The following is a 15233-nucleotide window of genomic DNA, read 5'->3' as shown; positions in this document are numbered from 1 at the left end:
TAAATCACGGTGCAGCGCTGCACAGCAAGGTGGGCAGGGGGGGTTTAAAATAGCATAGGGGGCAAGAAATGAACTGCCAGGTCAGGGACCGTGAGAATCTGTCAGAGGAGTGCCCATGTCCTCTGTCATCTGGGCAATCCCTCTTTTGGATGCAGAAGACCCTCTGAATCTAGTGAAGAAAAACACAGAGCACCACTGACAGCAAGTAGATCACCTCCCTCTCTCCCTCCCTCCCTCCTTCCCTTACTGTTACAGGGCATCATTCAGGGCTATGAGTTGTTTTCCCTTTAAATTCTTTTCCTTCTTTTACTCCTCATTTGGGAGCATTGAATCTTGCCCCAAATCTTATCTAATGTTGACTATTAAGAAGCTTCTTCTGCAAGAGGAACCTAGACATTTAGCATCCTCTTGTTCTCCTGGGTAAGCCTTTTCTGGTTGGGGGGTGGAGACAGGGATTGGCAAATAGCATCCTGGCTGTGGGATCTTTCCATGAAAAATTGAGCCCGAAGCCATTCCTTTGTAGGCTAAGGTCTGGATTCTCTCTGAGTTCAGGCAATAAAAATTACAGCTCAAAATGTGGAAATCAAATGCTCTGCTGCACCTTGCCAGAGAGCAAACAGAGTTATTTCCCCTTTTGGAAGATTTATACTGTTGGACGTGTAAAATTATGATATGTCTTTAGACATGATCCTTATGAATTTTTTTGGATTGCCTGTCATATTTTTATTTATACAGTTCTTTCTGTGCTAATCTAGAAATCTGTGGATAAAATCTGTGAATTTAGGTGTTCAGTTAGCCATTGATGCGCCAGAAGGTCGAAGGGATGAAAGAAAGAACAGAAGGGCAGTCCATGCTGCAGTGACCTAAGAGATTGTCAAATATTTCATAAAAGATAGTTGCAAACTTTTGCTTTTGGAGATCATGTAGTTAGTTAATTGCATAAAATACTTACAGGTGAGAAATGAACACAAAGCACTTTTAATTTCTGAATGGGCAAGCGTCAAAATATTCTGATGGCCATCTTCAGCACTGCTCAGATTAAACATTCAAGATAATTTAGATTGTAAGTGGAATTTCATCTTTAGAGATAGAGGTCTGCAGAAATGTTATTCTATTTTCTGTAAATAAATTGGAAACAAGAAAATTTAGAGATCTTTTGCATTCAGTGTTTCTGCTGTATGCCTAACCAGCTCTGAATTTTTCCCCTAATCACTGTTTCTTTCATTCCTAAATTGATTTACTCTGTATTTTAACAGTCATTAGTTGTTCTGGTCCTGTATTTTATTCCATTTAGTTGCTTGTCTTTCACAATGTTATTTCTGGATGAATCACAAGGACTTCAGCTTATATATTTTTATTTTTTTTCCCTTAGCTGTAGAAGGTTTTCAGAATTATACCACATACAATCTAGGCTTGTAGAGTCACAAAAGCCCCAAAAGGCATTGGGGATATGCCTATGGCTGTCTAACACCCCTAGAGAGGCTTCTCCCATTGTCTTTGAGGTCATACATGCCCCACACTTGGTTTATGCTGTAGTGGAAGAGGGTAGAGGAAAGACATTTTTTTCCCCTCAGTTATCTTTTCTGTACAGGTGGGGCCCAGACCTTTCTGCCCAAGCATGTTAATATGTTGACAGGAAAACTTATTTATTTCTCAAATCTTTTCAAGTTACTTTCCATAAGAGGCCAACTTGTTTCGCAAAGCTTGTATTTGCTGATACAAACACTGCTATGCAAGATTTTAGGGTTGATTGCAGCTAAACAGAGGAAGCAAGGGATGGTGCACTGCTGGTGTGAAAATTGCTTGAGTTACTTGCCTGGCTGATGCATTCAGATTTAGGATTATAAGGGAGTTCTACCCTTTATCAGCTGGCAGGGTTTTGTCCTCAGCCTGTTGTATGGGCACTAGACATTTCCTATTATTACGATCTGGAAATTTTACTTGCCAAATTCCCAGCTGCTGTAGAGGCTTAGAATATGATGCCCTGCATTTCCTGTCTCTTGCTGTGTTCTTAGTCCTAGTTTTTGGAAGTGCTTGGTGAACTATGCTGTAAGGGAGCATCTGGAGTGGGCAGTCCACGAACACTTCCGAGATAACGTATTTTCTTGGCTCTTTGGTGTGTGGATGGTCTGGACTTCGTGGCCATAATGGTCATTTCCAGTCCCATGCTCTTCAGAGCAGTTGAACTGACTGTTGTGATGCAAATCCATTTCCAGTCTCCTTTGTAATTTAGTGTCTTTGTCTAACCCTGATTTGAAAAGCAAAACCTGTAAACCAGTTTTGTCTGAGGGCAGATCAATCATCACAATGGAGAATGTGTCTTGTTGATAACAGTTATGGTAGATACAGTTCACACTTCTCTGCACCTTCTTTCTTTTCTCCATCAGTTGTTTTTGCATGGCAGGGGCTACTTAAGGGGCCAGTATGACTCCACTGAGGCCTTTGGTTTATGTTGATAATTATATGGGTGTCTCTTGGGCTCTCTGATCATCTTTCTGCTTGTAACCCAATGAACTCCAAACCCCAGTTCTAGAGTTCTCTACTAGGTAAGGAAATTTGGCTTGGTGGAATGAGCCTGTTAGGCAGAAAGCAGTTGGCAACCATAACACCTAATATTCTTAATAAACAAAGGGATGTGTCTCTTCCTCTTCTGTTCCATTGTTTCGATGGAGAAGAATCCTGGAGAGCCAGTCTAAAATCAGGAGAGCTGTCAAAAGTCAGCTGAAGTGGAGGATAATTGGGTTGTGTTTGGTATACCTCTCCTCAGCCAATATAAAATTTACTACTCTTCCTGTAAGGTGGTCCTGGATTCACCTTAAAGTATCTTAGTGTAGTGGTAGGTCAAGTTTTAAAATTACGAACATGTGATTTGAAAACAAGCTGTTACATATATCTAATATTAAACCAACAGATATTATCTTTGCAGAATAATGTTTGCTCTAGGTTACCTTTTTTTTTCCTGTAATAGATACATACAAAGACTGGCTCATCAGATCTTCCATTCTTCACCAGTTGCAATACTGCAAAACCAAACAAGGCCCTGAAACACAAAGTTGAATTCTATAATCAGTTTTCCCCAAAGTTTCAAACAGCCTTATTTGAAAATATGTTAACATTTTGTACCCTGCTTATTCATTCTTAACAATGCCTTTATTGAAACATGTACAGCCAAAAAAGCTTTTTTCTTATCTTGGTCTATTTTGCTGCAGCAGATAGGCCCCTGAAAGGAAATGCAAAAATACATCTAACTTTTCAACAGTACAGCAAATAATGTGAGTTGTCATTCTGTGGCAGACTTCAGACACTTCCTTTCAGAAACAAATTGATGTCTAGACCTCCATAAATTTCACTTGGGGTGGAAACATCAGCATTCTTGCCAGAGACCCTTTGGGTTGAGTGCCACTCATTGGAAAAACTAGATTTCTTCTAACACAGAGCTGAGCATGTTTGCAGAGGAAATATGCTCTGCCAGGGATATTCTTTTGCCTAAATGTGCTCAGCTGCAGGTATGAGCTTCTACGGAGAAGTATGAGAATCTGTAGATCAGGAAGGTTGTCCTTCATGTGGTAGGGGACTCAGGTCTTGGTGGTGAATTTCTGAAGCTCTGGGAGATGTAAGTAGTGAGGTCTAATAATCATCTAACAATGATTTCTTTGGTTGGACAAAGGCAAATATCCTTTTACTAGGGCGTGTGTGCCACTGTGGTGCTAAATGCTTTACAGTCATTAGTGCAGTTCATCATTAAAACACCTGGGGAAGACAGAGCTGTGTCCTCTGTACATAGAGATGACAGATTGACAGATTGATGGGCTTGTGCCTGAGCTGGGACTCTCAGAGTCGGGAGACTCTCAGGAGTCTAGAGTAGTAACTCCTAGGATAGCACCCTTTCATTGAGGTTGCTTTGAAACACTGACCTTCAGACCTGAGCCATGGAAGACCATCCACGGAAGATGAAAGCTTATTTGGGTTAAAGGAGCAAGTGGACAAATCATTGGAAAGAAACTTCATTAACAAGTGTTAAACAGAAAGCCATCTTTGGCTTAGAAAGTTGCTAACTCATGAACTGCTGGAATCTAGGAGAGTGTCCAGGGAAAAGTTCTCCTGCAGGCATCTTCAGTGAGCCAACGTGGGAGACTGCTGGGCTGGGTGGGCCTTTGGCCTCACCCAGCATGGACTGCTTTTAGGCTGTCATCTCTACAGAGAAAAATAAGAATACTTTTGAATTCAAAATGCAAGATTAGTTTCAGCACAGTAATGGCATGTCACAGCTGAACTATGGTGTGAGGATGACAGAAAATGTTATCTATAAAGGCTCCCTACTAAATAAATAAACATACATTTTATCTAAGTTTGCTAAAGCAAATTATATTGAATGGAAAAATGTTGTATTACCGAGGCAAAGTTGTGATCACGAGGCTGTGCTTGTTTGATTGAGTGGGTATACTTATTTAAGAAAATGGGCTTAAACTGGTGAAGGAAGAATAGACCAACCATCAGATTCTCATTCACACTTGTAGTCAGTCTCTGGTTTCAAAATCAGCCTCCTCTCCTCATGTTTTCTTGTTAGTGATGGGCTTCTGCTCTTGCAGAACTCCCTAATTAAAAGCAGTGACTATGAATATTTTGTGCAACTGCTACAGCAGCAGGATTTTCTGTTTTCCCATGCATTTGCCCTGGAGAAAATGTGCACCCTTCCCCTAGTTCCAGTTATCTGTTTTTGAGCAAATAAGTTTATTTTATTGGAAGCATTTATTGCAATACGTGCAAAGGTTGATTCACACTTGTTCTGCAATGGTTGAGCTTTATTTTTTTGGAAGTATTTTGCTAAATGTTAAAGATCTGCTCTTCCCTCTATCCTCTCTCCTCTTTGCTATTTAATTACGCACCAAGTTTGGCCTTTCTTTTGTGTACCCTCTTTCAGTAATGTAAGTAATTACAGAAGCCTTCAAGTCCCAGAGGGAAGGGCTGGTGAAGCTTCATCTGCATCTCCTATTTTATTTTGAAATTGTGTGTGGTCACATGAGAAGGTGACAGTATTATGGGATATTTTCACAAGTAAAGAGACTTGTGTCTTTTACTGAAGAGGCTTTAATAAGCCTGGGGAAACTAAACACTGCTCTAACCTCTCTCAGTATGGGGATTTAATGAGGTACTAACAGGCTTTTTCTAGTCTGGGACATCTCTGTTGTCCTGTTCTGATGAAACTTAAGGGAGCTAATGGGCATGTGACAGTCAGTTTTGGCAGGCATTTTGCTTGGCACTAGCTGACATGGAAGATGCAGAAGGAAAGGGAAATTAAATTTTTCTGTCCAAACGTTGTGCCTCTTTTTGTTTATTTGCTTTTTGTTTTCCACTCACTGTCATCATATCCCTATGTAAACATTTTGGAATGATTCCTTTAATATGTGCACTGGTTAAATTTGTCTTTGATTTAACCAAGACTATTTTTCAAAGTATTTAAAGAAATACTTTAATGTGCACGCCATCAGACCCACTATGCTGTTTTATTCAAATACTTCCTTAACCATCTTTTGCGTTTATATTGCAATTAGCAGACAATCATCCTGTCACTGCCTTCTGCTCTGCTGACATTCCCCCTCTTAAATCTGCCAAAGGGCTGAATTCCTTGGAAGTAAGTGGTTTCTGAAAAGCAGGCACCCCCCAGGGAGTCCTTGCGGTCAAAGTGTATGGAACCATTTCAAACACCTGTGGCAACTTTAATCTCTCATGCTAATAAATTAAGCACAGCAGACATGGAAATTGTCCACACCTAGGTCTGAGAATCAGTAAAACTCCTCTGGGTGACTGTCACAGGAAGTTAGCTTGTTTTGATTTCAGCTGTACCAGTATGAATGTGGAATGCTCTCCTTAATATGCTGCTTATTCCATGTCACCTGGATTGGAAGGGCTCTGCTTTAAACTAAACTAGTTTGCTTTGGTGTCTCGGGATACCAGTGAAACCAGAATACATTTCCTCATCATGGCAGAATCAGAAATGTAGACATTTGCAATGAACATTTATCAAACTGATATGTTTTTAAAATTACACAGAGAGAGATTAAACCCACTGATTTAATAATAAACCACTTCAGCTGATGTTTTCCTGTAGGTGCTTCCTACTGAACCTTTGGTTTACACCTCAGCTTCCCACAGTAGACAAAGCAGGTCCCAGCTGCACTTGTGTGTACCTTCCAGATAAAGCCTGGGATCCTCCCAGCTTTGCAGTGGGAGATGTTTCATTACTGCCTGTGCTGAGGCCTCTGTTCTATGGCACTGTAACTGGGCTTTATGTAGGTGTAAATGTAATTGTATCTGAGGCTTTGGCAGGATTTCAGTGTTGTGCAAAGGGACCTGTCTTAGATGTGAATCAGATCTGAAGGATCATACAGCTCCTCTTGTGACAGCAGTTGTTTTGGTTTGTGCTGGCCAAATTTCACCAGCTTTGTGCTCTGCTACATGCTGGCAGTATTTCCCTTTTTCCTCAAACTCCTTGGTTGCTGCATTTCTTTTTGCATGTTTGTGTGGTTGGTGAAGTCCCTTGCATTGGAAGCCATGTTCATTTGACACTAGCTTGTAGGGATTTCATTTTCTAAAAAATTCAGAATCTCACTTTTCATCCCAGAGAAAACCCACCCTGGGAATCTCTGCTGACCTGGATGGGAGGAGGGGAAGATTTTATATTTACATGAGGCTTTGCAATAATTCATAGCCTTGACTGTGGGAGCTGTGCAGCTACATGAGAAATTCTATTTAATAGTACTTTATGGAAGAAACCTAATTTGGGTTTTGGGGAAGAATTGTGGTTGAATTTTGCTCAGTTTCTTTTAATTAATTTAGTGCAGTTGAAGTTGCCATCTACATGGATGTAATTTGTTTAGTTTTTGCTTTAAATCCAATTTAGAGCAAACTACAAATTGATCCTTTGTACAAAAGATGTATTACTGAGACAGGTGGACAGGGTTTAATGTGGTTTTTACAGAAATATAAACCAAGAGATTCCTGTTCTTTTCCAGCAGAAAAAAAATTAAAACAACATGCAATCTGAATTTTTTTTGTAGCTTTAACCTAATAGACTATTTTCTTAGAATGAGCAGATTTGGTATCAACGTCAATGCAGTAGAATTGTGCCAGCCTTTCCAACAGAGTTTTATGGTTTAAAGCAAATGAAGCCTGGTCTACCACTAGACTGCTATAGAGAGAGAAGATTTTCAGAGCAACAGGTTTCGTCTTCTGATTGTAGTTGACATATTCACTTAATTAGCCACATTTTCTGATAAACTGTTTTTCCTTTACAGGTGAAAAACCTTATCAGTGTGATTTTAAGGACTGTGAACGAAGATTTTCTCGTTCAGACCAACTCAAACGGCACCAAAGACGACACACAGGTTTGTTAACAAGACTTCTCTACTAATTGGAGCTCATCTTTATGTGTGGATTGTGACCCCAAAGTATACTTCTGAACTTCTAATTTTCTGATGTTGTCTGCTCATACACAATACCCACAGTGCCAAATTCTTGAAGTTAGTTTTAGGAGAGGGCTGTGGCTGGTTTGTTTAATTAACCTTTCAGCACTACTGTGATCGTACAGGTGACTTTTACTTCCTAACACCATCTTTTGAAACAGCTTTCTTAACGACACTACTCCATACTGCATGCCCAATATAGGGAATGTATTATTTTTAAAAGCTAAACATTTCTGCAAGAAAAAGTTGCCAATGTGTAACCTGAAAAGCATTACTATTGGTGTGTGAATGATCATGTGGCAATGCTGATGGGTGCATGTGCATAACCTGAAAGGCTTGAGGTATTGCTGTGTGCTTACATGTGGAAAGCAGAAGTGGAGAAAGAAAAGTCACATCGGCTATGATGCTTAAGGTCCCAATTCAACAAACCACTCAGGCTTAGCCTGAAGCCTCTGTTGAATTCTGCCAACTAAAGAAGGACTCTAGGAGCAGCAAGGAGAGAAACGTCCAAGGCCTGTCTGGTTGAGTTGCAAAAATAGCCTGGAAAGTGTGTGGCAGTTCACATCCAGCAGAAGGGCAGCAGCAGTCATCAATGGGTCCAGGTCCTAGCTAGACTCTTTCTCAGTGAGTCATTTAATGGGGGAAATGTTCCAAGACAACCAAAACTACTTGTGACTTCAGTCCAACTTCAGTATGTTCTTTTTTGCATGTACACCACTCTCTGGAATCCAATGAGACAGCCCATTTCAGAGTTTCAGGAGTTCTTGGGGGTCAGCCATTGACAAGGGAGGCAGCTGCCCTTCTCAAAGTCACAAGAGAGGAGGTGGTGATGGCTCCAGCCCTCTAGCTGGGGGTGAAACCATGAGGGCACTGCGTGGAACATGAGAAAGGGCTTTAGAGTACTCTGAGTCACAACAAGAAGTTGCATCTGGGTCTCCTGTATTCCAGGGATTGGTCTGGCAATTGGTTCACTCACTGCTCTTCAGTGAGTAGTAGTTCTTCACAGGTGGATTTCTGCCTATGTAAGATGTTCTATCTCACTGAAACAGTGTTATTGAGAGATGTAGGAAGTGCCTCTGTTAGCTGGTGGTACAATTACTCTGCTGGCATGATAGATTTTTAGCAGCTGCATGCTGGAACACACCTGTGTGAAGCAGCGCCCGAGACCTGTGTGTTGTGTAGAGTAGAAATGTGAAGTGAGTTAAACCTGGTGGGAGCACATAAAAATGTACTTGTGCATCTTGATTCCTCTTATGGCATATTTGCTTATACACAACACCAGTAGTGCCAAACCACAGGATCAGGATTGACAACATTTGCAGATCCTCCTTAGTCCAACAGTGTCAGTGGGTGTTTGTTTATGATGTTCAGATGCTTCAGACCCAGACATTGGAAGATGAGGTTACAAAGGGGTGGTAGCCTGATTAATGACTAACTTTCTGTAATGTGTAGGCACGGAGCAGGGAGGAGCAGTTACAGTAACTAGTACAACAAAAAAATCCAGGCTTTTGAAATTTCAGAGATATATGATTTCACCCACCCCTCCAAAAGATGTGGGGATATAAAAATAGATTTTTTTTCTTTTTGTCTCTTAGGTGTGAAGCCCTTCCAGTGTAAAACCTGTCAGAGAAAGTTCTCCAGATCTGATCATCTGAAGACCCATACCAGGACTCATACAGGTAAAACAAGTGCGTAAACTTTTCTTCACATTTATATTTCATTATTTTTTAATTTTAAATCAATGTTGTTGTATATTACATGCTTAGAAAGTCTCTTAACCGGGAGTTAAATATGCAAAACAACAGAAAGAATTTCAGAGTGTGCTGGTTTTTCAGTGTGACTCTATTCCCCAAGCATGATAGTCACTTTTCACAAAGGGATTTAGGTGATTTTGGAAACTATGCTTTCTTCCTTCATGTTTAAAGAAATTTCAGCTTGGCAAAATAAATTTTGTCAGCTATTATGAAGTGAACGTCATGGTCTCAGCCCACAAATGTCAAGTTGATCTACTGCCTTTACTGAAAAAACCCTACAAGATAGAAATTTTAATTCTAGCTTCAGCCAAAGGTCTGTAATCTAAAGTATTCATGCCTACTCATGCTTCTCCTAAGTGTCAGTTGAGCCTAATGCAGGATAGCACGGCAAAGCTCTTGCTGTTGCTGCTTGTACTGTAATCTCTGCAGAAGATAAAAGGAGTGCCTTTTGCAAACTCACACTGACAGACACTAAAGTAAAAGCTTACTCAAAAATTCAAGGGCCTTTTCTGTAGAAACCGTAGTATTTCACATAAATACAGGGGGAGGGAAAAAAGGAGGCCATTTTAGTCTACTCTGCCCTCACATAAATGTAAACACCATTAAGGAGCAACTGCAGCAACCTCTATTTTAGTTTTAAGTTTTAGAATTATTCCTGTGAACTGACATTTTCTGTTCCTTCCTCTATGTATGCAGTGTTTTTACCAAGTAATTGTTCGCTGACCACTTTTGGCATGTTATTAGATTTTCTATACTGGTGTTAACCTTTTAAATTCAGTCTCTGTACAGATGGACAAGGAGCCTGAAAATCTTTTTCTCCCCGCTAAGAATTCTTTTTTCTCTTCTGGACCATAAAAAACCACACATTTCAGACTTTCAAAAAATAAAAGAGAAATTTTAATAAAGGAAATGATTCACCTGAGAACCAATGGCATTTTCTGTGGCACTGGCCAAATAAATGCTTCCCGTAAAGGCCATATCTACACTGGCAGCCCGCACACGGCAAAGGGCACAGCCGTGTCCCTGGGCTCTCCCCATGGAGAGCTGCAGGGCCTGGGGCTCTGTGCATTTGCATGAAGAAAAGATGTTTTCTTAACCAGCAAGAGGTAACGTTCTGGGAGAGGCAAAGTGGCAAGAGGTGGTTTGTCACGTGCCAGCCAAGCCGGGATAAGCCACGTTCTCCACCACATTTCATTGCTGACTGATCTGCCAGCTCAGGACTTGCATGACTCCAGGGATTTTTTTTTTACCCCAGATTAGCTAAAGTGAGGAACTTGCTCTCTTTTTCCCTGGTGAACCTCATCTCCCTGTTTCAGTTCCTCCTTGCTCCATGTGGTCTGGGCCCCTGTTGCTGCCTGCAGGTTCTGTGCAGCCCAGCTGGGTGCTGCTGTGGGGATGCTCCTGTCGGCATTTGGACGTGTCATGCTCCTCTGACTGTAAAATACACCTCCTGAGGGGAATGAGCATCAGTGGTGGGTGGGGATTTTTCATTTCCATCTTGCCCTCTAGCTTCATTCCTCTTACTTTCTTGTATCCCCTAAATTTTGCAACAAAGCACCGAGCTCAAGTTAGCTTGCTCCATGTTAAATCTTGATGAAGCAAAGCACAGGCGTCTTCCATCTAATTCCAGCCTAATTTTAGGTCAACTGCCAAACTATTTGTTCAGCTAAAAATTCAGGGTTTTTTTTCCCCCATGACCAATTTTACTGTGACAGCAATCTTTGCTGCAGAAAGCAAAAAAAATGAATTAGAGGAAAGCTCTATACATCCTTATACACGTTTAGCAATGGAAATATGATTTCTGATATCTGTCCCATGAAGCTGTACCAAATAATTTGTGCCCAGCACAGAACTAATAGGGATTGCTACTCCCCTGTTGTGAGAGGAAAACCAGGGCTGCTTGTGAAACAGCAAAACTGTACTGCTCTTAATGTGTTGGTGCATGAAAAACTGGCCAGCAATAGGTAACTCACATCAGTTCATAGGATGGTTTTGCTAATGCTGCTTGGATGAAGAAAGACTGGTTTATACAATCTGTGATTTTAAACAGTAGCTCTGACCAGATCAATTTTGTGCCCTACTGTTTTATGTGCTCATGTGAGATAGTTGTTGCTTTTGGCAGCATGTGTGTTAAGTGGATAAAACAGATTTTAGGCACCCCCCCTCCCACCTAAAATATAGCACATGGGAGTTTGCAAACAGAAATACACATTTACACCATTATCCCAGATCCCCTTTTGCCTGAATGTGGATGTTTGTGAAATGCACCAAGTGTGAGGCAAATAAGAAGATGTCTGGGTGAGCTTGTACCACCCCAGTGTGTCTTGAGTGTACTGGAGAGCACAAGGTGTGTAGACAGCACTGAAGAGCCCAGCCCCGGAGCTGAATCTACTTTAAAATATTGCATTTATTTTGAGGGGAAAAGAAAGAAAATGAAAGAAAGAAGCATGACTCACCAGGCACTGCTCTGAGCTAATGAAAGCATTCCATCAGCATTCCTGCGGCATCAGAAACACAGCCTGAAATTCCACTTAAACATTGTAGAAAATCAAGAGAACAGATCAAACTGCTGAACTGGGATAGAATTTCTTGTTAAATTTGCATGTGCTTTGCTTGTAGACATTCGTAGTGTATACCATGCTCATGGAAATGTTAGAACAATACTATTTTGAGCGTTTAACATCTCCTATAGATGCGAATCCACTTTATTTAGACAGTAGTGGAAAACTTCCAGTCTGGCTCAGCAGACTTCACGCTGAACTCTGCGGCTTCTACCACATTCACTTACACTCACCAGTTTCAAAGAACTTCAGCCAAAACTCATTGAATTAGGTGGAAAAAACTCTCCTTGACTGGAGGTCAAGTTCTAAATAGTCCCTGACAGTTTTCACAGTGACTAACAGTATGTCTGCACCACAGCCTGAGGTGCAACTGAAGCTTGTGCGAGTGCCAGAGTGACTTTTAAACCAGTTCATTTGAGAGCTAAGAGTAGCATAGACATGGCAACACGGTGTTCAGCAAGGGCCTCTCTTCAGGAATGAACCACTGCAAAGTGTTCCACATCATCTGAAAAGGCTGTTGTTAAACATCAGCTGAGGGAGATGTAGGGAAGCACTGAGCGCTGACGTGAGCGGGAATTTGGGGCAGTCCCACACCCGCTCAGGACAGCCCAGGGTGCCTTCCCTCCTGACAGGGGCTCTGCCCAGCTCCTCACAACCCCATAGAAAGAACAAAAGTAGCAGTGTCTCAGATGAGCTGTATGCTCAATTAATAACAGGGTGTTTTGTTAACAGGTGAAAAGCCTTTCAGTTGCCGGTGGCCCAGCTGTCAAAAAAAATTTGCCAGGTCTGATGAATTAGTTCGTCATCACAACATGCACCAGAGGAACATGACTAAGCTGCAGTTGGCCCTTTAGACAGTTCAAACAAGTGAATAAACCAGATGGGACATTATGAGCTACTGCAAACTTTGTCATCCATCTTCGATCACCTCTGTCAGAGAGCTGCAGCTGTCTTCGCATCCCATTTGACACAAGTTAACTAAACCGTAGGATTCTGCTCAGCCTTGTCTTCCATTTGGAGTCACACAAGTTCCTACTCAATAAGTTAAAGAGATTTTTACCTGTGGTTTTGTTAAAAAGTAAGCAAGATTGCCTCAGTTTCAAGATTACCATAAGCTGTTCTTAGCTTCGTGTCTGTCTCCATTTTTTTTTTTATGTTATCCTCGCTTGAACTTTTCCAGGTACAAATTGTTGTACCTTTTTAAGTCCTGCAGTGGATAGGGTGATTCCTCCCTGTTGAAGGTTAGTTCTATGCTTACATCATCTGTGCACATGCTGAGGTTTCCAAATGCTAGTACATCTATCCTCAGAAAATGAGACAGAACAGTCACCTGAGATACTTTTGGTAAACTTTTTACTCGTACTGCCAAAGGGCAGGCTTTTAAAGCTGGAAGCTCTGCTTTTGAATTTCACAAATCAAACCTTTTTTTAAAGGATGTCTTTCTAGAGCAGCTAAAGCTGGATGAACCAGAGCCTCTCTGTACAGAAAATAAGAATCTTACCATTAAGTTAACTTGTTTTTTAAATAATCACATAATTGATCTCTCAAAACTGTTTTGTTTGTCAATTAACTCTCTCCCTTTCTCTTTCGTTTTAATGTATTGGTTTAAATTTATTCTATCATAGATCTCCTTTACACAAAACTAATTCTGATCATTGTAGACATTTGGGATTTGTTTACAATGTAAAGCCACACTGGTTATGTGGCTCACAAGCTGTATAAACTTAAAACTGAACTTTTAATGGGGCTGGTCCAGGATCTCCATTAACAGATTACTCTTAAGATAAGTAACTTAAAAAGACTCTTTGTCAAGTATATGTGAAAAAGACATTATTAGTGTAAGGAAATATATTATTTCAGGGTTTTGGGAGGAGGGGTTTATTATTTACTTTTAATTGCTTGAAATTGTGTGTATATATATATATCTGATAATGTATTGCTCTTAGACATCTCCAATTAGAAAGTGTATAAATATTAGAAGCATCACTGTCCTGATGTTGTTGCTGTTAAAAACTATGGATAACACTAAGAATGTAACCTGCATTTTTCACTGAGCTTTCAATTAAAGCCCATTCAAAGAGAAACAAATGAGAGTCCAACAGATGTCTTGTTTCATGTCTGGTATTAAATTTCAAATGCCCTGTCCAATAGTATCCTTTTTTTTTTTTTTTTTGTATATAAAGGTACCACCAGCACTGATGACCACTAGTTAACCTGTCCAGGTCTTGACCACAATTTATCCATCTCACTTGGGAATCATACTGGCAGCAGAAAACAGTGTCAAGTTTCATATTGTGCTATAAAGCAGTTGCTTCAATCGTTCGTCTTCTTACCCAACTATTCCTTCTCTTTCGACCCGTGAGATTTGTATAAGAACTTTATAGACCAGTAAAATCCCATTTATAAATAGCAGTACTGGCCTTCTGTAGAACTGGGCTGAAACCATAAGCACAGATAACTTCTTAGATTAGGATGTCATAGACTGACTTTTAAGTAAAAGTTAATTTAGAGTTGGGGTGGCTTAAATCAGTTCAGCAGGTTGAAAAAGACAGTCTTTCTTAGATGATGAAGTGTGAAAATGAAGATAAAAAAATATTACTGTTTCTTTGTCATACTGCCTACTTTTCTTTGGAAGTAAGAACAGCCTGCCTCAGTGCCCTCTGCCCTTGCAAAATATTTGTATCTCTTTAGCAAAAATCTTTAATGTATCTTGCCAAGCTTTTTTGCTCTAATGTACACAATGGAGTTCTATGATGGGTTGAGCTTTCTCTCTTAAAGTGCAGCTGCATCGTCAAGAAAACTCAACAGTTAATTCTTCAAGTCCTCTTTTTCGCATGGGTATTGCATCACTGTTAATTACTGTTGGGGTACTGTGAGTCATTTGTATCAGTCAACTTTATCTTTTGCTGTCAAAAGACCGCATCTCTCTGGAGAAACTCATAACAAGTGTGGCAAACATCAAATATTTGGAGCGAGCGGTGCACATAAAACTCCACAGAATTAAAAAATAAAGCAACTCCTCCTGCTTTCTTGAAAGAAAAGTTCAGCTGCAATAACAATGTCCTGTGATTTACCCAGCAGTCTCCTGCAACTACAAAACAATCTGTTTTTCAGTCAGCACCCAAAATAGAGAGCTGCCACGAGTGTTTACACTGAAAGCCAAAAAAAGAAAAATCAGCCTCCAGTTGTGCCTGCATCAGTCAAACATAAATAAAACCATCTTTTGTGAAATACAACCAGAACTCCACTGCAGCACAGGCCAGACTTCCAGTGACCTGTAAATAGCCACAGCCTTGGTTTGCTGCTTGGGGAATCACATGCCAAATAATAATGGTAGATGGCTACAAAAAATGAAGCGTGGGTTGATGAGTGACAGAGCATGTCCTTTTGCTTTTGCTGTCGCCACTTTTTCAATGAAAGACTTACTGCTGCTCTGCTGTTTGATGAGCATTACA

General features: G+C 40.5%; 1 protein-coding gene across 3 annotated transcripts in view; it reads left to right on the top strand.

Annotated features, from left to right (window-relative positions):
* The window catches only part of WT1 (Wilms tumor 1), a 37009-nt gene extending 22282 nt beyond the window's left edge, over positions 1-14727 (top strand). Inside the window, exons 7-9 of one of the 3 annotated variants that reach the window (XM_027705336.1) lie at positions 7296-7385; positions 9059-9151; positions 13962-14727. In XM_027705336.1, the coding sequence (XP_027561137.1) occupies positions 7296-7385; positions 9059-9151; positions 13962-13987 (209 nt within the window). In that variant the 3' untranslated portion in view covers positions 13988-14727. Of the gene's footprint in view, positions 1-7295; positions 7386-9058; positions 9152-12510; positions 13863-13961 lie in introns of those variants that run through there. The other 2 variants (XM_027705339.1, XM_027705338.1) reach the window with 2 other exon arrangements.
* The last annotated feature ends 506 nt before the right edge of the window (positions 14728-15233 follow it).

The sequence above is a fragment of the Neopelma chrysocephalum genome, unplaced genomic scaffold (assembly GCF_003984885.1).
Source record: "Neopelma chrysocephalum unplaced genomic scaffold, ASM398488v2 Primary Assembly neopelma1_323, whole genome shotgun sequence".
In the NCBI taxonomy this organism is placed as follows: domain Eukaryota; kingdom Metazoa; phylum Chordata; class Aves; order Passeriformes; family Pipridae; genus Neopelma; species Neopelma chrysocephalum.
The sequence above is the reverse complement of the archived record's forward strand: the minus strand, read 5'-3'. Positions and strand labels throughout refer to the sequence as shown.